Consider the following 22,221-nt stretch of genomic DNA (forward strand, 5'->3'; position numbering starts at 1 on the left):
AGCAGAGGTAGATTCACATGTTCTGAGTTTTCATTAATTTGCTTGCAACAATATCAAAGGTAGTAACAATTTTCATAAGTAAGTACCGAAATGAGTTGACCGTGCCCAAGAATTGGATGGTGGCAGTTGAAATACAGTGAAAAGCAGGCAAAAACAAAGTTAATTGGTGCTAGATTGAGAGGTAGAGGAGAAATGAGGATTCAAGATGGCAAACATAGGAATGGAATGGGGTTGTTGTTGTTTTGCTGGTCATGGGGCTTAAACTCAAGGCCTGAGTACTGACCCTGAGCTTCTTTTGCTTAAAGCTAATGCTGTACTTCTTTGAGCCATAGCTGTACTTCTGGTTTTCTGATGGTTAATTGGAGAATAAGAGTCTCATGGACTTTCTTCCTTTGCCTGTCTTTGAATTGTGATTCTCAGATCTCAGCCTCTGAGTAGCTAGTAGACATCAGGCAACAGTGCTCACCCAGCTGGTATTGGTTTTCTGAATGAATAACTTTAGGTGAATTCCATTTGGGATAAAGTATGGATGCTCGAGGAATATTAATTCATCTCAGAAGAGGTTCTCTGAAGTAGGCTTGTGAGTTAGTATTTTTGTTTTGTTTTTTGGTGGTTGTTAAATTTTTGTTTTGAAATGAGATCTCACTTTTTTGCTCAGGCTTTTCATGAATTTATAACCTCTTTCCTAGCCCTTACAAATGCTAGGCTTACTGGCATACTTCAACATACCTGGCTAGAAATTATTTCGTGGTTTTTTTTTTTTTGCCAGTCCTGGGGCTTGAATTCAGGGCCCAGGCACTGTTCCAGAGAGTCTTTTCACTTAAAGCTAGTGTTCTACTTGAGCCACAGCACCACTTCCAGTGTTTTCTGAGTCGTTTATTGGAGATAAGAGTTTCATGGACTTTTCTGTATGTGCTGGCTTCAAACCACAATTCTCAGATCTCAGCCTCTTGAGGTAGCTAGGATTACAGGTGTGAGTCACCAGAACCCAAATTAGAAATTGTTTTCAATTCACTGACTTTTTTTTCTTTTTGTTTTTATACTGGGAAGAGCCTCAAGCTCTTCCTTAGTTTTTTCTCTTAAGACTGGCCCTCTGCTAATTGGACCTCACCTACTTCCCTCTTTTTTGCCAGTTAATTGAGATACGAGTTTCAGGGGGGGCTGGGAAGGTGGCTCAGTTGTAGAGCGTTTGCCTTGCATGCAAGAAGCCCTGGGTTCCATTCCTTAGCACCACATAAGCAAAAAGAAAAAAGCCAGAAGTGGCGCTGTGGCTCAAGTGGTAGAGTGCTAGCCTTGAGCTGAAGAGCTGAGGGACAACGCCCAGGCCCAGAGTTCAGACCCCACGACTGGACCCCCCCCCCCCCCCCAAAAAAAAAAAAAAAAAAGAGTTTCAAGGACTTTTTTGTAGGGGTTGGCTTCAAATCATGGTCCTCAGATCTCAGCCTCCCAAGTAGCTGAGATTATACGTGTGAGCCTCCCTGCTGGCATTTTGAAAATGACTTATCCTAAGATCTTGTTCTTTCCCATTTCTTATCTAATAAATGACAATCTACTACTAAGTATTGTTGTGAGACTACTAAGTATTGTTGTGCATCTATAATTTTCCTTGTTATGGTATTGCTCTTTTACTTTTAAAATGTTCACTAATCTTCTTCCATGTTTCTCTTGATTTGTTTGATTATAAATGTAGTTACTGAGTCCTCTTATCCACTTGTTTCTCTTGGAATACATTTTTAAGAAATTGTCCTTTTGTTCATGTGGAATAACCTATAATTGGCACTTGTCTTGTTTCCTGATGTTTTTTATGCCACAAATACTAAATTCTTTTTTTTTCTATGTTGGCATTGTATTTTATAATAGATAAGGTTGACACAAGTCTTCATATCTATAATTCTAGCTACATGAGAATCTGAGTTCCAGAGGATTACGGTTTGAAGCTAGCATAAGCATAATATGAGACTTTTTCTCAAGCTGAGAATTCCAGAATATACCTACTGTTGGTAGGAGTAAAGATAAGGTATTACAGATTTACAGAAAGGCAAATGATACATTTGTAAAACATCAGTGTAGATAGAGTAATTCAGATGTTGTAACAGAATGAGAAGTTGTATAGATTATCTCAGTACTTCAGAGGACATTATGTGAATTGGTGAGAGTATGAGAATTTTTGTAGTAGCTTTGAAGAGATAAACTTTAGGTGGTGTTAACAGGGAAGATTCATTAGAGAAAATAAAGACCCAAATTAATAGGACCGGGTAATAAGCCTTTGTGATAATTCGACTATGGCCTAAACCTGAAGAAAAACATTTCATGCAGAAGGATCTATCTATTTACAGGACACTTAATGTGTGTAATCATACTGTAAGGCCTTTCAGTGAATGCACAACCTAATTATGCATTCCTTCAGAATCTTTTCTGGTTTGGAGTTCAGTCTCACTTTCTTTTAAAAATGTTTTTAAAGAAATCTGTTAACAAAGGGGTAGACTTGTTTTAGGGAGGAACTTTCACAAGTCCAAAGAGTAATACTCAGGTATTACTTGAGTTTCATCAGGCCTGTGAAAGGTCAAATTCACCTTAAAACTCCTGTTCTAAAATTTTCTTGCCTTTCATGTGTAGCTAGTCCTACATATAAATGGATTCTACATTCACAGATTGACCCAACTAACAAGTGGAAATATTTGAAAAAGTATATGGGATCTGTGTTGAACGCATGGATTTTTTGCCTTGTCACTGAATCTCTAAGCATTATGTAGTGTAAAGGTATTTATATTGGCTGGGCGCTGGTGGCTCACACCTATAATCCTCGCTGCTCAGGAGGCTGAGATCTGAGGATCAAGGTTCAAAGCCAGCCTGGGCAAGAAAGTCCATGAGACTCTTATCTCCAGTAAACCACCAGAAAACAGGAAATAGCGTTATGGCCCAAGTGGTAGAGCACTTGTCTTGAGTTGAAGAGCTGAGGGACAGTTCCCAGGCCCAGAGTTCAAGCCCCACGACTGACCAAAAAAAAAAAAGTATTTATATTGTATTATATATTGTAATGATTCAATGCGTATGGGAGAATGTATAGAGATTTTATGCTATACTATTTTTGTTTTATATTTGGAGACAGGGTTTTGCTGTATAGCTTTGGCTGGCCTTGAACTCAAGGTCCTGCTTCAAACTGCTAAGTGATGGGATTATTAGGTGTGTGCTGCCATGTCTAGCTTTGTTACATGCTTTTATATTAAGGGACTTGAGCACTTGGAGATTTTGGTATCGATGTATAGTCTCCACAGTTAACAGAGGGATGACTGTACACTATCTTTATAAAACCATTATGCCAAAATAACTTAGTTGCTCTTTATAGATATTAATAATTCTTTCATATCTTTTTTTTGCCAGTCATGGGGCTTAAACTCTGGGCGCTGTCACTGAGCTCTTCAGATCAAGGCTCTACCACTTGAGCCATAGCACCACTTTTGGTTTTCTAGTAGTTAATTGGAGATAAGAGTCTCTCGAACTTCCCTGCCCAGGCTGGCTTTGAACCATGATCTTCAGATCTCAGCCTCCTGAGTAGCTAGGATTACAAGTGTGAGCCACCTGTGCCTAGCTACGTTAGCATCTTTTAGTGTGTATTATACTAAAATATCATTATTTCAGTACTAATGGTAATATAATAATAAATTTATGCTCATTGGGAAATACCAAAACTGTTAACTGTAAATGTTATCTTTTGCTATTTGTTACCCCTTTGGGCAAGGAAGGACACTTTTTTGTTTTTTTCATATGTGACTTCTGAAACTTTTTTTTTTTAACTTTTGTTTTACCACCTGGCTTACCTACTTACTGACTTACTGGTTTTAATGACAAGTGGTTCTTTAAAATTATTTGTTTTCATCTAATCTTAGCTCACAAATCCAGGTCAAGAAATTTAATTTACCCACATATCGTTTGTGGGTTATACTAGTGATCTACAAAGAAGAAATAGGTGATGGTCTAGACATTCTAGAAATAGGTGAATGGCCTTATGAAATAGATGATTTCACTTGTTTGAAAACTTTTCTGAGGAAAGTGCTTAACCTTTGTGGAATACTGCTCTAAACACTAAATTCATAAGATATTGAAAAAGTGCTGTTTTTATATGACTTCGTTTTCTTGAATGTATTTTATTTAACATGTAGCAAATTTCAGATATTTAAAATGTTGGGCTAGAAAATTAACAATTTGATAATGATTTTTATGCAGAAGTTTAATTTTTTTCATGATCTGTATTGATAAAGCAATTGTTCTTATTTGTGTAGAGCTTGAGATGTGAGGAACTTCATCTTCATGCAGAAAATCTATCTAGGCGTGTCTGGGAGCTGCTGATGCTTCTTCCTACGTGTCCAAATATGCTGATGGCATTCCAAAATATCTCAGATGAACAGGTGAGCTTGCAAAACTTTTTCTAGTGTTTGGAAGAAAGTTATTTTACGTTCCTACTGGCAGTATATGAGATCATTTGTTGACTCATAGTATTCGTGAATTTGAATGTAATGACCATCTTGTTTGTTGTAGTTTGCTTATTTAGTGAACTTGGGTCACATAAATTAATTGCATTACAAAGGATTTGTTTTTTTATTTTTGGTGCTAGTCCTGGGGCTTGAACTTAAGGCCTAGGCACTGTCCTGGAGCTTTTATGCTCAAGACTAATAATCTACCACTGAAACACAGCTTTACTTCTGGCCTTTTTTTTTTTTTTAATGTAATTGGCAATAAGGGTTTCATGAACTTTCCTGGCTCAGCTGGATTTGAACCGAGATCCTCAGATCTCAGCCTCCTGAGTAGTTAGGGTTACAGGTGTGACCCACCAGCACCCAGCTTAATTAAATGTTTTGAATGTTTTTTGACACACAAAGTAGTATGTAGCTAAAAACAAACTTTGGTGGAATGCTTATTAGATACATATATAAGCTGACTAAAAGAAGTATGAGAGGGGCTGGGAAGGTGAATCAGTGGTAGAGTGCTTGCCTTGCATGCATGAGACCCTGGGTTCAATTCCTCAGCACCACATAAGCAAAAAGAAAAAAAGCCGGGGGACTGGGAAGGTGGCTCAGTGGTAGAGCGCTTGCCTTGCATGCTCGAGGCCCTGGGTTCAATTCCTCAGCACCACATACGCAAAAAGAAAAAAGCCAGAAGTGGTGCTGTGGCTCAAGTGGTAGAGTGCTAGCCTTGAGCTAAAGAGCTGAGGGACAGCACCCAGGCCCAGAGTTCAGGCCCCACGACCAGACCCCCCAAAAAAAAGAAAGAAAAAAAGCCGGAAGTGGCTCTGTGGCTCAAGTGGTAGAATGCTAGCCTTGAGCTGAAGAGCTGAGGGACAGCGCCCAGGCCCAGGGTTCAGGCCCATGACCGGACCCAAAAAAAAAAAAAAAGGTATGGGAAAATTAGTCAATTACTAATTAGAATTTAGTGTCACCCTAATACAATCCCATCACATATTGTAAATTTTGTTCCCTTTGTAAAGATGTTTTTTAAATTATTAATAAATGCTGTATCTAATGAGGGGATTCTTTGTGCATAGCTAGTAGAGTCTTGTGGAATAAATGGAAAACAAGTATTCTAGTGTTATGCTACATGTTATCTATGATTTGGGACCCTATTGCACTATTTTAGATTTATTATATCGCTGATGTTTTCTTTGGAAGCTAAAATAATGGGGGCTGTAATCTGGGCTGTAATCTGTGGTTCAGGCTTGTAATTCTAGCTACTCAGGAGGCTGAGATCTGAGAATGTTAGTTTAAAGCCAGCCTGGGCAGGAAAGCTTTTAAGACTTGTATCTCCAATTAAATATCAAAACACTATAAGTGGCACTGTAACTAAAGTGGTTGAGCACTAGCGATTTAGGAGTAGCTCTACTTACATCATTTGAAAGAAGTACGTCATGAAAAATAACATTTCATAAATTGAAAGTAGAAATTATGTTTGGCATTCTGCTGTTTCTGCATTTTATTGGTTTAAGCATTGGTTTAAAATTTAATAAATGTTTTTAGCTGGGATGCTAGTGGTTTATACCTGTAGTCTTAAATCTACTCAAACAGCTGAGATCTGAGGATCTGAATTCAGATCTGAATTCAGAGTAGGAAAGTCTGAGATTTTTTTTTTTTTTTTTTGTCGGTCGTGGGGCTTGAACTCTGGGCCTGGGCGTTGTCCCTCAGCTCTTCAGCTCAAGGTGAGCCCTCTACCACTTTAGCTACAGCGCCACTTCCGGTTTTCTGGTGGTTTATTGGAGATAGGAGTCTCACGGTCTCTCCTTCCCGGGCTGGCTTTGAACCGCGATCCTCAGATCTCAGCCTCCTGAGTAGCTAGGATTACAGTCGTGAGCCACCAGCGCCCGGCAAGTCTGAGATTTTTATCTCCAATTAACCAACAAAAAGTTGGAAGTAGAGTTGACTCAAGTGGTAGAGAACCAGCCTTGAGTTAAGAGATAGCTTCCACACCTGAGTTCAATCCCAGGTACTAGCATCTACATAAATAAATGGACAAATAAAAATATTGCATCTTAAGGCTGCTGTTAGTGCTAAGTATAGTCTTTATATGTTTATGTTATTTCTGTGTTAATTTCCTGTTTCTTTCTGTATGTTCTCTCTTGCATTGCCTTAGTAATTTGGCTTGAGAAACCTGTTTTTCTTTTTTTAATTTAAGAGTAATGATGGACTTAATTGGAAGGAACTTCTCAAAATTAAAAGTGCTCATAAACTCTTATATGCACTGGAAATTATTGAAGCCCTGGGAAAACCTAACAGAAGAATCAGGAGAGAGTCAACGGTAATTTCAGTTCCACTGTTATTATTAAGTTTTTGTATTATCTTCAGAAAGCTAGAGTGTATTATCTTTTCATTCTAGAATAATTTTTTTTCTTTTACTATCCACACTTGTTATTTTTTGTTTTTGTCTTTCCATCAGGGAAGTTACAGTGACCTTTATCCAGATTCTGATGATTCAAGTGAGGATCAGGTGGAAAATAGTAAAAATTCCTGGAGTTGCAAGGTATGGTCATGCTTTATGTGATATATTGGTAAAAATAAACTATCCACATTTTTCCCAAACTGGCTTCTATAAGCAATTACTTTAAATGAAATTACTATTAAAACATAGTTCAAAAATTATTCTTTGCTCTAATCACGAAAATACATCTGGTTTTTGTTTTTGTTTTTAATTCTTTCAGGAGAAACATTGATTAAGAAAACATTCGTAAGAAAAATGAGGTAGGTGCTAGACAGGATGTCTAGCACCTTATTAATACCTTAGCGTTCCTGTTTTTAACACTAATACTCTTCATTCCTCTTTGAATTACTGCATTACACATTTCAGTGTAGTATTAAATGGCTAATGAGATACAAATACATGTCTATAGCCTTAGAAGAATATTTTTAAATTATTTTTGGGAGTAAGTTTTATGTTACCATTTTATGTAAGAGTTACCTTGATGATTGAAAGAAAGTAATATCCTAAGCAGAACACATTTGATTCATGCCTATAATCTTGGGTTCAAAGCCAGTCCAAGTACAAAATCTTGGACTGGAGATATACTTCAGGTAATAAGCCAAGCAAGCTCTTGAGGCCATACCGTAAGTTCAAGCCTGAGTACTAGTACTCCCCCATCCAAATAAATAGAAATATACCATATTTTATGACTATTCACTTAACTGTATCAGTACCCAAGTTATAATAACATTAATACAATAGCTTTTCTTAATAATTTTGTTATAATTCCTTACAGTTTGTTGCTGCTGGGGGGCTTCAACAATTACTAGAAATTTTTAATTCTGCAATTCTAGAGCCTAAAGATCAGGAATCTTGGACTGTGGTAAGTGAAAATTCACTGTTTTTACTGGTTTACTAGTTACCTCATTTAAGCATTTTCATTTTAGCAAAGTGTAGTTTTAGCTAAATCATTGTAATAAAGGAGATTGAGGCATGTAGTAAAAAACACAGAATTTCATACATTTATAATGGAACAAAAGTTCTTGTGTCTTTTGTTTTGCTTGTCATACAGGGATTTGTACTTAGCCTTATGCTTACTAGATATGCTTACTAGATTATGCTTACTGTGAACCTTGCTCAAATAGAGTCTTGCTTCTTGCCTGGGTGTGCATTTAGACAGTCTTTTGCCTATATATATATTCTCATTGTAGCTAAGGCTCCTAAAAATATGACCCTCTTTTTATCAATTGAGATACTATCTTGAAGATTCTGCTTGTGTTGGTTTGGACCTGTGATCTACTCAGTCTTAGCCTAGTGTACAGTTGCATGCTACTGTGCCTGGATATTTGTTGAGAAGAGGTCTCAAGTGTTTGCTGGGCCTGACCTCCAATCCAAATCTGCAATCTCAGCCTCCTAAATAGCTGTGATTACAGGTGTGAACCATTGGCATCTGGCTAAAGTATTACAAATTCTTAAAGGCTAAAGTTCATTACTCTGAACTGTGACTAATTTATAAATACTCTTCCTCCAGATTGATAGAATTGTATGTTAATATTTGTGTGGTCTTAAGTTTCTTTGAAGATAAGACCTTAAAAATTTTGTAAAATTAGGGCTGGGAAGGTGGCTCAGTGGTAGAGCGCTTGCCTTGCATGCATGAGGCCCTGGGTTCGATTCCTGAGCACCACATAAGCAGAAAAAAAAAAAAAAAAAAGCTGGAAGTGGCACTGTGGCTCAAGTGGTAGAGCACTAGCCTTGAGCTGAAGAGCTGAGGGACAGCGCCCAGGCCCAGAGTTCAGGCCCCACGACCAGACCAAAAAAAAAATTTTTTTTTTGTAAAATTAGATATTGCATATATTTACACACATATAATTTTTATTACAATATTTGACACAAGTATTGTCCTCAAACAAACTGGTACTTTATCAGTGTTAATTTGAAGAAATACTGTTCTTCAGTATTCAGAAAACAAAATTGCATATGGAACATTAAAACAACTATATAAAACTGCTCAGTCCAATTTGTTGAGCTAAATATAAAGCAGATTGGCATTATCAACTATTCAAGTAATAATTTCTTAGTACTTGGATTTTAGAGTTACTTTGAATTATGGGAATCTTTAATGCTTTGGTATCAAATGCTGCTGTCAACAATGCAAGAAAAGATCTGGGCACCGGTGGCTCATGCTGGTAACCCTAGCTACTCAGGAGGCTGATGTCTGAGGATTACAGTTCAAAACCAGCCCAGGCAGGAAAGTACCTGAGACTCTTATCTCTAATTAACATCACCAGAAAACTGGAAGTGGCACTGTGGCTCAAGTGGTAGAGTGCTAGCCTTGAGCTGAAGAGCTCACGGATGGCAGTCAGGCCCAGAATTCAAGCCCCACAACCAACCCCCCAAAAAGCAAGAAAATACTTTAAGAAAACATTGCTTCTTGCCAGCCTTTTAAAAATCTTTCCAGTAGTTTTAATGCTTTTCAGCTTTTAAGTATGTTATTTCAGATATTTTTATTTTTAGAGTATCTACTTTCCTAAAAGGTATAGCTCAGGTGATACAACATCAGCCAAAGGTATAGCTCAGGTGATACAACATCAGCCAAAGAATAGAAGTGTCAGATATCTGGTTTGAGATCTGGTTTTGAACAACAATAACTTATAAAGGAATACTTGTATAACAATTATTAGATTTCTGTGTCAAATATTTGAAAATTCTAGAGGTTTTTTTTTTGCATCTTATTGTTAATTTCTCTGTTTCATTCTTTTTAAGATATAACTAATTTACCATGAAATTTTCTCAATTAATATGAACATTTCAGTAACTTTATAAATTCATAAAGTTGTGCAATTTTCATCATCTCATTTCAGGACAATGTTATCACCTCAGTAAGAATCCCATACCTAGCCTGGTACTATAATCCTAGCTACTGAGGAGGCTGAGATTTGAGTATGAAGAGTCAAAGCCAGCCCAGACAGGAAAGTCCATTAGACTTTTCTCCAATTAACCACTAAAAAGCTAGAAGTGAAGCTACAGCTCAAGTGCTAGTGCTAGCCTTGAGCAAAAGGCCCAGACCCTGAATTCAGCCCAGGCCCCAGCACACATACACAAAAACAAACCAAAAAAAAAAAAACCAAAAAATCCCTGAAGAACAAAACCCTACTCCTCATTTTCAGCCTTGTTCAAAACCAGTTAAATCTACTTTTCTTATCCATGGATTTACCTGTTTGGAATATTTTCTAAACTATAACTGACTGCCTTTTTTCACTTAGCATAATTTGGGTTGTTTCATATTTTAGAACATTTGATACATGAAAAATTTTAGGACTTTTCTCTTTTGTGGGAGCTGTTCTGGCCTTTGAACCTAGAGCCTCACACTTGATAAGCAGATGCCCTATCACTTTAATCAGGCCTACAACCCAATTTCTCAATTCTTATAAGCAGATATGTGGGAGGAGCATACTTGGCCAACATTTGTTATCATTCTCCTTCCCCCCATCCTCAGGGTCTGATCACTATTTCTGAGCCTTTTTGTACTCAAGGCTGATGTTCCTACCACTTGAGCCACAGCACCACTTCTGGCTTTTTTTGTTGGAGATGAGTTTCATGGACTTTCCTGCCTAGGCTAACATTAAATTGTGATCCTCAAGTCTCAGCCTCCTGAGTAGCTACGATTACAGATGTAGACCACTAATGCCTGGTGAAAGTTTTCATTTTCTTAATGATCTTGAACATCTTTGCTGTTGACCATTGTGTGTTCAAGTACATGTGTACATATATGTTCATGTATTTTATTGGCTGAAGCATTTTTTTTTTTGGGTCCGGTCATGGGGCCTGAACTCTGGGAAGGTGGCTCAGTGGTAGAGAGCTTGCCTTGCATGCATGAGGCCCTGGGTTCGGTTCCTCAGCACCACATAAGCAAAAAGAAAAAAGCCGGAAGTGGCGCTGTGGCTCAAGTGGTAGAGCGTTAGCCTTGAGCTGAATTGCTGAGGGACAGCGCCCAGGCCCAGAATTCAAGCCCCACGACTGGACCAAAAAAAAAAATTAAAAAAAAAAAAAAAAAAGAGTATCACAGACTTTCCTGCTTGGGACTGGATTTGAATTGCAATCCTCAGATCTCAACCTCCTTAGTAGCTAGGATTACAGTCATGAGCCTGTGATGCCTAGCAATTTCCCTTTTTTCTGGTCTTGGGGCTTGGACTTAGGGCCTGGACTCTGTCCCTAAGCTTTTTTGCTCAAGGATAGAGTTGTACCACTTGAGCCACAGCTTCACTTCTGGCTTTTTGGTGGCTCGTTGGAGATAAGAATCAAATAGACTTTCCTGCCTTAGCTTAATTAGAACTGCAATCCTCGGATCTCAGGCTCCTGAGTATCCAGGATTATAGGCATGAGACACTGGTGTTTGACCAATTGCCCATTTTTAATTGGGTTGCATTTTTATTGAGTTGCATAAGTTCCTTGTATATTTTGAATACTATTCCTTAACAAGTGATTTACAAAGATTTTCTTTTTCATTCCAAATGTACAAAAGTTCCTTTTTTTAAATTTTTCAGCTCTGGAGTTTGAATTTAATCTGTTACTGAGCCATGCTTGCAGCCCTTTATGCTTTAATTACTTTTCAGCTAGCATTAGTATTTTACATTCTGGGTGGCCCAGATGACTAATCCTTATGCCTTTTACATACCTGGGATACATCCCCCTTAGTGGTTGAGATATGGGGTCTATTAACATTTTGTGTTTGAATAACTATAGTTTAACAAAATGAATAGCAGGAAGCTGAAACACGATAGTGGGGCTACAAGAGGTCAAACAGGAGGACAAATGAATGGAGAGAGGAGGAGTGGGTGAATACAGTTGTAATAATCATCATATATATGTGAAAATGAAATCAGGTAGATGGGTGGAGTTGGGGAGATTGATGGTACGGGTGACATTGATTAAGAGGCATTATACTCAGCTTGGCACCAGTGGCTTACACCTGTAATTCTAGCTACTTAGTAGGTTAAAAGCCGAGGATTGGGTGTTTCCAAACCAGTCCTGGCAGAAATGGAGCCTCTTATCTCCAATTGACTACCAAAAATGCTGGAAGTAGAGCTGTAGCTTAAATGGTAGAGTGCTAGCATTGAGCATAAAAAAGCCCCGGGACAGCGCCCAGACCCTGAGTTCAAGCCTCAGGACCAGCACATAAACATACAAAAAGATATATTAGAATCTAATAAACTGACATGCTGAATTTAAACACCTTTGTACAACAACTTAAAGATAATAAAATTTAAAAAAATACTATGCTATTAATGAGAGAAAGACACTCTTTCCTGGTAAATGAATTTATGAGTACTACTTGATATTGGAGCAAGAAAATAAGAGGGCAAGGATTATGGTATGAATGAAAGCCCTGTAACTATTCTTATACATAATTGACATTTTGAATAATTTATTTCAAGAAAGTGTCTTGATTTAAGAGCTGTACCTCCTTGTATATTTGAGTTTTTGTACTTAGCTTTTTTTCCTTTGGAAATATTTCTTTTAAGTATGTATATGGTAAGTGAACAATAGTTATTTTCTTGAATTTTTTTTTTTTTTTTGGATCCGGTCGTGGGGCCTGAACTCTGGGCCTGGGCGCTGTCCCTCAGCTCTTCAGCTCAAGGCTAGCGCTCTACCACTTGAGCCACAGCGCCACTTCCGGCTTTTTTCTTTTTGCTTATGTGGTGCTGAGGAATCGAACCCAGGGCCTCAGGCATGCAAGGCAAGCGCTCTACCACTGAGCCACCTTCCCAGCCCCATTTTCTTGAATTTTTATTTTTATTTTTTTTTATTGCTGGTCCTGGGGCCTGAACTCTCTCAGCTCTTTGGCTCAAGACTAGTGGTCTACCAATTGAGCCACAGCACCACTTCTGGCTTTTTCTGCTTATGTGGTGCTGAGGAATCGAACCCAGGGCCTCATGAATGCAAGGCAAGCACTCTATCACTGAGCCAGCTTCCCAGCCCTTTCTTGAATTATTGAAGATTGTTTTGGTCTTAGAATAAAGTAAAAAATAAATGCTATAAGTGTGAAAAATCAATATGTAATACTTTGTCTCTAAATATATTTGGTTGATGAGTAAGTTATTTCTTTGTAAGTATTTAAAGTAATTTTTGAATTATTATAACACTGTCATACATTTTCCATAAAAATACTGTAGGTATCTAATAAATACAATTTTATTACAATTTAGTGAAAAATTAATGGGTCATTTCTATTTCATTGTATTTACTATTTTAGCATCTGGATTTTAAAAAATACAATATTTGGTAGTGACTATAATATTTGAGTGGCAGAGTTTCTAATATACCATATTAGCAATAATCATTTTTCTTTTGATTTTTATTCTGGAAATTGCATAGTTGATTCATTAATGAAAATGGAGACATGACATTTTTTTCTTATCCACAGTGGCAGCTAGACTGTCTTGCTTGCTTGCTGAAATTAATCTGCCAGTTTGCAGTAGATCCATCTGATTTGGATTTAGCTTATCATGATGTATTTGCCTGGTCTGGTATAGCTGAAAGCCATAGGAAAAGAACCTGGCCTGGCAAATCGAGGAAGGCTGCTGGTGATCATGCCAAGGGTCTCCATATACCACGATTAACAGAGGTAAAATATGGAAGATAACATTAAATTGTAGTAATGGATTCCATCTGTGTTTAGAGAAAGTGTTTTTGTTTTCAAAAAGTAAATATATGGTTGATTGCATAAGAAATACTCTACTATGACATGTCTTAGCAACTGAAATGAAGCTGTATTTTAAACTGGTAATCATGATGGATGGGTAGTGCTTTTTTCTTCATCATTTGAGATGAAAGCATGATGTACCATTTCACTATTATCTAACTTCATGTTTATATATTGAACTTAGAAATTGATATACTTAGTTTATCAGAGCCACTCAGGAGAATAGAAACCTCATTATTATTTCAACACAGGAAATTGAATCCCTCTTCTTTCATTTCTTCAAGCAGGCAACCAGCACACTTTCTTGTTTGTAGAAGCTAGATCTAAAATACAACTAGACATAATAACTTATACAGGCGTTTTCATGTATTTACATACAAACTGACTAAAGGAGGTTATATGAAAGGGAGAAATCCACATACGTAACTCCTCTGGACATCTAAAGTACTATTTATCACAATAAATCCAAGAAATAGAAACATTTTTCTTCTACATTGTTTTTGTTTTGTTTTAATTTGTATGGGTTGAGGGGGGGAAGCAAATGGAAGCACAGGAATAGAGGGTAAGAAAATGTAGTTATTGTATTCATGGGAAATGAAGGAAGGAGTGAAAATGCCCAAGAAGCATCTTTGTCATAATTACACTAATGAAATTGAATCCCCTTTGTACAATTCCTTGGTGAGGGGAGAGAAGCATGCAAAAAGGCCGGGTGCTGGTATCTTAACCTAGAATCCTAGTTACTCAGGAGGGTGAGATTCACTGTTCAAAGCCAGCCCTGGCAGGAAAGTCCGTGAGACTTAATTCCAATTAGCCAACAGAAAAACAGAAGTGACGCTGTAGCTCAAAGTGGTGGAGTGCTAACCTTGAGCAAAAGCATTCAGGGACAGCTCCCAGGCCCCAAGTTCAAGCCTACCACTGACCCCCCCCCCCTCCCAAAAAAAAAAAAAAAGAATTCAAAACCTCGTTGGGGAGTGGGGGGGAGGTATAGCCTTTCATTACACTAATCCTAGCGACTAAGTCATCTAAATTTTTTTTAGTTCAAAATTTATCTTAATGAAAGGTACAGCTTATAATTGTTTCACTTTGCCCACTTTTTCTTTTCTGGTGCTGGTATTTAGGACTAAAAATCAGCATCTGGGCGCTGTCCCCTTTGCTTTTGCTCAACGTGGGAGCTCTATCACTTGAACCTACTTTCTGCTTTTGGGTGCTTAATTGGAAATTAGAGTCTCAAAATGTCTCAGAACTTTTCTATCTGGGCTGGCTTCAAATCATTATCCTCAAATCTCAGCCTCCTAAATAGGTAGGATTATAGGTTTGAGCTACCAGCAGCACTTTATCTGTTTTTTTGTGTTTGTTTGTTTGGTCTTTTGTTTTTTGGTACTGGGGATTGAACCCAGGATGTTGCACTTGTCAGGCAAGGGCTTGGTCACTGAGCTACATCCCAGCTCAAGCACTTTCTCTTTTAATTTTTGATAATGTCATTCTTTTAGATTTCCAATTGGGCCCAATACATTCAAGCCTCAGTACATTCTTCCTTATAATTTCATAATCTCACTTGGTTTGACACCCTAGTCATCCTACATCCTGTCACAATGTTATTGGGTATACAAAAAATCTTTTGACTTTCTGTTTCTTTGGGAAGCTGGTAGTGCCACACCGGCTGTGAAATCTGTTGGTTTTAAGAATGTTTAGCATGTTTGAGCCTTGTAGCTTGGAAGCTATTTACATAAATTTTATATCCCTCAATATCCTCAAGTCTGAGGCTATGGTGATCATCCTACCTTTATTCTCTGTTTTACTGATTTCTGCTGTTATTCTGGCTTCAAATAATAATCTTATGCTAATCTATAAAATTGACTCATGCTGTCGTTTTTGTTTCACTCTTAAAGCCTCTTTAATAATATTAAACAGCTTTCATTTGATCATTATAGACTTTATCTTTTTATTTTTATTTTGAGATACACTAGCCAGGCTGGCCTCAGGCTAGTAATCCTCCCATTTCCACCTCTCAAGTACTGGTCATTATAGACATTTTTATTAAGCTTAATTTTTCTGTCCTTTATGACATAATTTTCTTACATTCTGAAACATAATGTACCCTTTCAAGATCTTGCCCATAAATAGTAGGTATTAACTGACAGTTTTCATGCTTCCATAGTTCTTTGGGAGTCTAATAGGTAATTGTTGTATACTCCTTCCTGATGGTTATATTCTTCTGACTGAAACATTACGGAAACTGATTATCTTTTCTTCTATAGTGTTTCTCTTGGTTCTGTTGGGCAGTCCTCTTAACTCCCAGTGCTACTTCCCTTAGAATGAATAGAGGTTGAGGGCTGTGTCCAGTGTCTTTTTTTTCCCTCATGCCAGGTCTTCAGCTTCATAGCTATTGTTTCATTCTGTGATCTTCTCTCCTCTCCCCTTCCCTCTCCTTCCCTCCCCTCCCCTCTCGTGTGTGTGTGTGTGTGTGTGTGTGTGTGTGTGTGTGTGTGTGTGTGTGTGTGTGTTATGATGGATTGAATTGAATTCAGCACATGATATCAAGTGCTCTACCACTTGAGATATATACCCAGCTCCCAGTTTTTCTTTTAATCACTTTCCAGGTCAGAAATCCTTTTTCCTTTCTGTTTTGTCCAGTGTTATAATATTACTTAAATTGACACTCCTTGGTATTTTAAAATAAAGACTGTTGCCTTTGGCTTCCTTCTGGCCTTCTTTGGGAACACACCTTCTGAGAGGTGGATAAGTTGAGCATATTTCCTGGTCCTAATTGTATGATTTCCTATCTCAAGCCACCTGCTGGTTCCATGTTTTGTTTGGCTTTGCCCTCCTCAAAGGGTTTTCTTCATTCTTTTTTTTTTTTTGTCAGTCATGGGGCTTGAACTCTGGGCCTGGGCGCTGTCCCTCAGCTCTTCAGCTCAAGGCGAGCGCTCTACCACTTGAGCTACAGCGCCACTTCCGGTTTTCTAGTGGTTTATTGGAGATAGGAGTCTCATGGTCTTTCCTGCCCGGGCTGGCTTTGAACCGCGATTCTCAGATCTCAGCCTCCTGAGTAGCTAGGATTACAGGCGTGAGCCACCAGTGCCCGGCTGTTTTCTTCATTCTTATCTTTGATATACTATAGATAGTAAGGAAGAATGCTAATTCATTAAATATTTATTGTCACACATTAGTCCATTTGATCTACTTAATAGCCTTTTGGGATGTTGCTTTCAAATCTCATCCTAAACATTGGCGTTTTGTGAGACTTTCTAGCTTCAGTTTGGTTGGTACTCCCTTCTTTTACTCATTTAACACAGTGTATTCTTGTGCCAATATTGCTTTCTGCAGCTGTGCTCCACGGGTCTAACAACTCCCAAGGAAGGAGTTCAATAATATTATTGTTAAGGAATTACATTTGTTCCAATATATGGATGAAAAATTAGACATGGAAGTCATATCTAAAAAATTTATTAGTGAGGCACTGGTGGCTCACGCCTGTAATCCTAGCTACTCAGGGGCTGAGATCTGAGGATTTTGGTTCAAAGCCAGTCCAGCAGGAAAGTCCATGAGACTCCTCCAACTATTAGAAAAAGCTGTAAGTAGAGCTATGGCTCAAGCAGGAGGGTGCTAGCTTTGAGCAAGAAAGCTCAGGGCTAGTACTCTTCCACTTCCGCAACTCCACTTCTGGCCCTTTTTGTAGTTTATTGGAAATAAGTCTCATGAACTTTCCTGCCCCGACTGGCTAGGAACCACCATCCTTAGATACTTAGCCTCCTGAGTAGCTATGGTTTACAGGTGTGAACCACTGGTGCCTGACATAATATTAAAAAAAAAAAAAATGTGTGGGTATTTTAAAACAAATGATATCTCTGTTACTGCTTAAGATTTTTTTATGTTTTCTTATTTCAAGACTAAAAAAAAAATAGAAAAAAAAAAAGATGGTTGCAGGGAAGAGTTGGCGTCATGACTCAGCTGGTAGATCACTAGCCAGTGAGGGAAAGTAACAGGTTTGAATTCTAATCTCAGATCTACCACCCCCCCCAAAAAAAAAAGAGTTTAAAAAATGTTTAACTTTTATCCTCTCAAACCACTAACATGTAATGTATAATCATTTTCAGCCAGTTCAGTTAACAGTGAATCTTTGGATTAAAAAAGAAAAGAATAATTTTTGCTTCCATTTTAAAATTTTCAGTATTTTAATTTTAAATTGCTACTCTTAGTATGGTTACAAAATTCTGATTTTCTAAATGTTTGATATTTTGAAAGTATTTTCAAATAATTGTGTGAATATTCTTTATGCTGTAAAAAAAATATGGAATTTTGTGTTAAAAATATACTTTCTAGCCAGGCATGGTGGTATACACCTGTAATCCCATGTCTGGGAGGCTAAGGTAGGAGGATGATGAGCTAAAGGCCAGTCTCTGCTACATTGTGAAACTCTCAAAAAATAGATATTAAAGGTTCAGTTTGTGTTTTGCCATATTTAAAATTATTTTTTAATGTTTTTATCTTAAAGGTGTTTCTTGTTCTTGTCCAAGGAACCAGTTTGATTCAACGACTTATGTCTGTTGCTTATACATATGATAATCTGGCTCCTAGGTATGCATTTTTTATGTTTATATGTAAATGTTACAATAAGAATATGGTGTTTTAAAATTTAATTTTGAAAATTTGTAATTTAACCTAAATATTAAGATTGCATGACTATCACACCTTTCCTCTCGATTTTTATATATCGTTAACAGCTTGCCAAAATATATCATGCATTCATGAATTGTGTTGTAGTATGTCTTTTTCTGAATCTGAAGAGAATATGTTTCAGACTTAAAAATACTTTGATTTGGGTCTAGGCCATTTTGTTAATAGCTAGAGTAAATATACTTCATTTTAAGACTGTATTGGTGTAGATTTATCATACAGGAGGGGTTTCATTGGACATTTCCGCACTTAGGCAGTTTAGATAGCCACCTTCAACCCGTCTTATCAGTCTTCTGTATTTTCCTCAGAGTAAAAAACTTAATTTACATAATCTGATATTGATATATTATGCGATAAATGCTCTTCACCTAAATTGTCCCGTTAATCTTTTTTTTTAAATAATAGACTTTTAGCCATAAACAAGTGTTAGAATCTTATTTTTTATTTTTTAATCTGGCAGTACTGGGATTTGAGCTCAGAGCCTTGTACTTAGTCAACTTAGCTAGTTTTAAACTACTTAAGACATACCTCCAGCCTTGTTTTTCACCATTTTGTTTGTTTGTTTTGTTTTGTTTTGTCTGTCATAGGGCTTGAACTCTGGGCCTGAGCATTGTCCCTCAGCTCTTCAGCTCAAGGCTAGCACACTAGCACTTGAGCTACAGCGCTACTTCCAGTTTTTCTGGTGGTTTATTGGAGATAAGAGTTCCATGGACTTTCCTGCCCAGGCTGGCTTTGAACCGAGATCCTCAGATCTCAGCCTCCTGAGTAGCTAGGATTACAGGCATGAGCCAGTGGCGTGAGATAGGGCATCATTTCCTACCCAGGCACACTGTTGTATTGCAATGCCCCTAATTTGGGCTTCTTGTCACCAGGCACACACCACTGCATCCAGCATTTTTTCTAGATAGATGGAGTCTCTTGGGCTTATCTGCCTAGGCTATTTTTGATGCATGTACCTCCCAGTCTCAGCCTTCCAAGTAGCTAGGATTTTATCTACTGACATGAGGCCCTATTGATATTACTTATAACTTTTTTTTTAATCTAAGGTCACATACTTCCTTTAGTTGTCATACTTCCTTTCCTCAACAGAGACAGTTTTCTCAGCTTATTCATGATACTAGCATCTTGAATAGTGTGAGCTAATTCTTCTTTTTCCAGGCCAGTTTTTTTTTTTTTTTTTAATTTATTTTTGCTGGTCCTGAGGCTTGAACTCTGCCTGAGTGCTGTCCAAAGGATAACACTCTTACCATTTGAGCCACAGTGCCATTCCAGCTTTTTCTGAGTAGTTTATTAGAGATAAAAGTCTCAAAGACTTTCTTGCCTGGTCTGGCTTTGAACCGAGGTTCAATCTTAGCTTCCTGAGTAGCTAGGATTACAGGGGTAAGCTACAAGTGCCTGGCTGGGCAAGAAAATGTTTTAAAACTTAATTATCTGCTTCTCACAAAACTCTTTTACAATATTCATTTACAATATTAGCTTTTACCGTTGATTTGTTTTTTAAATATTAAAATGTATTCTTAAATGTTATCTTCCTATTACTGTTCATATTTATTAGCTGATATCTTGTTACTTGACACCCCTTTAACCCCATATGTTTAAGAAAAATTTAAACATCATATGATGCCATTTATTTGGGCCAGTTTGTAGTTTTTAAAATATAAAGAATGACTGGGCTCTGGTAGCATATTCCTGTAATCTTAGCTACTCAGAAGGGTGAAATTTGAGGGCTGAGGTTCAAAGCCACTCGGGGTAAGAAAGTGTGTGAGACTCTCATTCTCAATTAAACACCAAAAAGCTAGAAGTGGCGATGTGGCTAACGTGGTAGAGTGCTAGCCTTGGACACAAAATGCCAAACAAGAGTATCAGGACTTGAGTTTAAGCACTGGTACCAGCACAGTAAACAGACAACAAATATTAAGTCTGTAAAATGTAGAAATACTAATAATACTGTTACATAAAGTAGTAACAGATTGATACTTGACTTGGGCTTACTGTCAACTTACATAGTAGAATAAATTACATTAGTCTGTTACAAATTAATTCCATGTTTTCTGTACTTTTTTTCTTTTTTGTTGGTTGTGGGGCTTGAACTCAGGGCCTAGGCACTATCCCTAAGCCTTTTTGTGCTCAAGGCTAGCTATCTACCACTTGAGCCACAGTGCCACTTCTAGTTTTTAATTGGAGATAAAAGTCTCATGGGAACTTTTCTACCCAAGCTGACTTTGAACCGTGATCCTCAGATCTCAACCTCCTGAGTAGCTGGGATTAGAGGTATGAGCCACGGTTGCCCAGCATATTCTATATTTTTATTTGACTAAACTTTGCTATTGTACCAAAATGATTCATAAAACTAATGTAAACATTACAATCTTTGCAATATTAGTTCACCTTTCTCAATTTCTTTTGCTGTCTGAGGTCCTACTCAGTGGCATAATGTTTTCGTGTCTTCCCCTAAAGTAGCTACATTGAATCTTTTGCCTGTGTTATTAAAAATATTCTAATGATTCAACACTAAGTTTAAAAGGTATGTGAGTATATGTTTCTTTTGGTAAAGTTAATTATATTGTACCATTATACAAAAAGGAACCATGAAATGTGGTCAAATGCTTTGTGTACGTGAGCTACTTTTTATTACTTTAAACCTATAAAATGAATTTTGTTTGGTTTTGAGACAGAATCTCACTATATAACCTAGGTTGGCCTCAAATTTAATATCCTCCTTCCCCTGATTGAGTACTGAGATTATTGGCTAGCACAATTGAGTCCATCTGACTTTTGGAATTTTTATAGCTACATTTTTAATTGCTACAAAATAGAAATTCTGCAGATTAGTGGATTATTTGTGAGGCAGATAATCCTTACATCTTGGTTTATGAAAATGAAAAATTTTCTTATTTAATTTTCTAAGTTGAAGTAATAAATTTTCCATTGAAGTTATTTAAAGTATAATGGAAAAATACTTTTTTCCTCATACTCCTCTGAAGAAAAGTAGAAGTAATATACAGCTATGCATTTCTGTCTTACGAAAAATTTCTTTTACTATTCCTGTTAAAAAATTGGCATTATGGGAGGGGGGTAGTAATGGGAAGGGATGGGAAGGAGAAACAAAGGAGGAGGCAACAATGCTTGATCAGAAATGTACTCATTATCTTCCCCATATAATTGTAACCCCTCTGTACGGTATTTTCTTTTCTCTTTTTTTTTTTTTTCTGGGTGGGGGGTTCTGTTCATGGGGTTCATGGGGCCTGAACTCTGGGCCTGGACGCTGTCCCTCAGCTCTTCAGCTCAAGGCTAGCTCTACCACTTGAGCCACAGCGCCACTTCTGGCTTTTTTTGCTTATGTGGTGCTGAGGAATCGAACCCAGGGCCTCATGCATGCAAGGCAAGCGCTCTACCACTGAGCCACCTTCCTAGCCAGTGTACTGTATTTTCACAATAAAAAAAAAAAAGTAAAAAAAATTGGCATTATAAATATAGAAGGATATTTTATGCCAACAAAGGTGGGTTTTTTTGGGGGGGTGGTGGTACTGGGATATGAACTTGGGACCTTGTACTTGATAAGCCAATACTCCTAACCTTAGCGCTTTTTAAATTATTTCTCAGATATCTTATTTTTGATTGGGGCTAGGCTTTCATGGTGGCTACTTTGTAGAGATGGAGTCTCAGTAACTTCTTTTCTGGGCCAGCTTCAAAATTTGGACTTAAGCTGTTCTGCCTTGGGAGAAGTTGGGATTACAGAGATGTACCACCACGCCTATCTCCATGACTTTGTGCCGGTCCTGGGACTTGAACTCAGGGCATGGCCACTGTTACTGAGCTTCTTTTGCTCAAGGCTGGCAGTCTACCACTTGAGCCACAACTCTATTTCTGGCTTTTTTTTTACTAGTTATTTGAAGATA

At 37.6% G+C, this 22,221-nt stretch overlaps 1 protein-coding gene across 3 annotated transcripts in view; it reads left to right on the forward strand.

Moving 5' to 3' along the window:
* Positions 1 to 22,221, forward strand: part of Usp34 (ubiquitin specific peptidase 34) — a 209,396-nt gene that overhangs the window by 97,483 nt on the left and 89,692 nt on the right. For all 3 annotated transcript variants that reach the window (XM_042691171.1, XM_042691172.1, XM_042691173.1), the window contains 6 exons: positions 4,281 to 4,406; positions 6,661 to 6,783; positions 6,922 to 7,005; positions 7,739 to 7,825; positions 13,367 to 13,567; positions 18,141 to 18,223. In XM_042691171.1, the coding sequence (XP_042547105.1) occupies positions 4,281 to 4,406; positions 6,661 to 6,783; positions 6,922 to 7,005; positions 7,739 to 7,825; positions 13,367 to 13,567; positions 18,141 to 18,223 (704 nt within the window). The remainder of the gene's footprint in view (positions 1 to 4,280; positions 4,407 to 6,660; positions 6,784 to 6,921; positions 7,006 to 7,738; positions 7,826 to 13,366; positions 13,568 to 18,140; positions 18,224 to 22,221) is intronic.

This window comes from Dipodomys spectabilis, unplaced genomic scaffold (genome assembly GCF_019054845.1).
Source record: "Dipodomys spectabilis isolate Male_0828 unplaced genomic scaffold, ASM1905484v1 ptg000141l, whole genome shotgun sequence".
Taxonomy (NCBI): Eukaryota; Metazoa; Chordata; class Mammalia; order Rodentia; family Heteromyidae; genus Dipodomys; species Dipodomys spectabilis.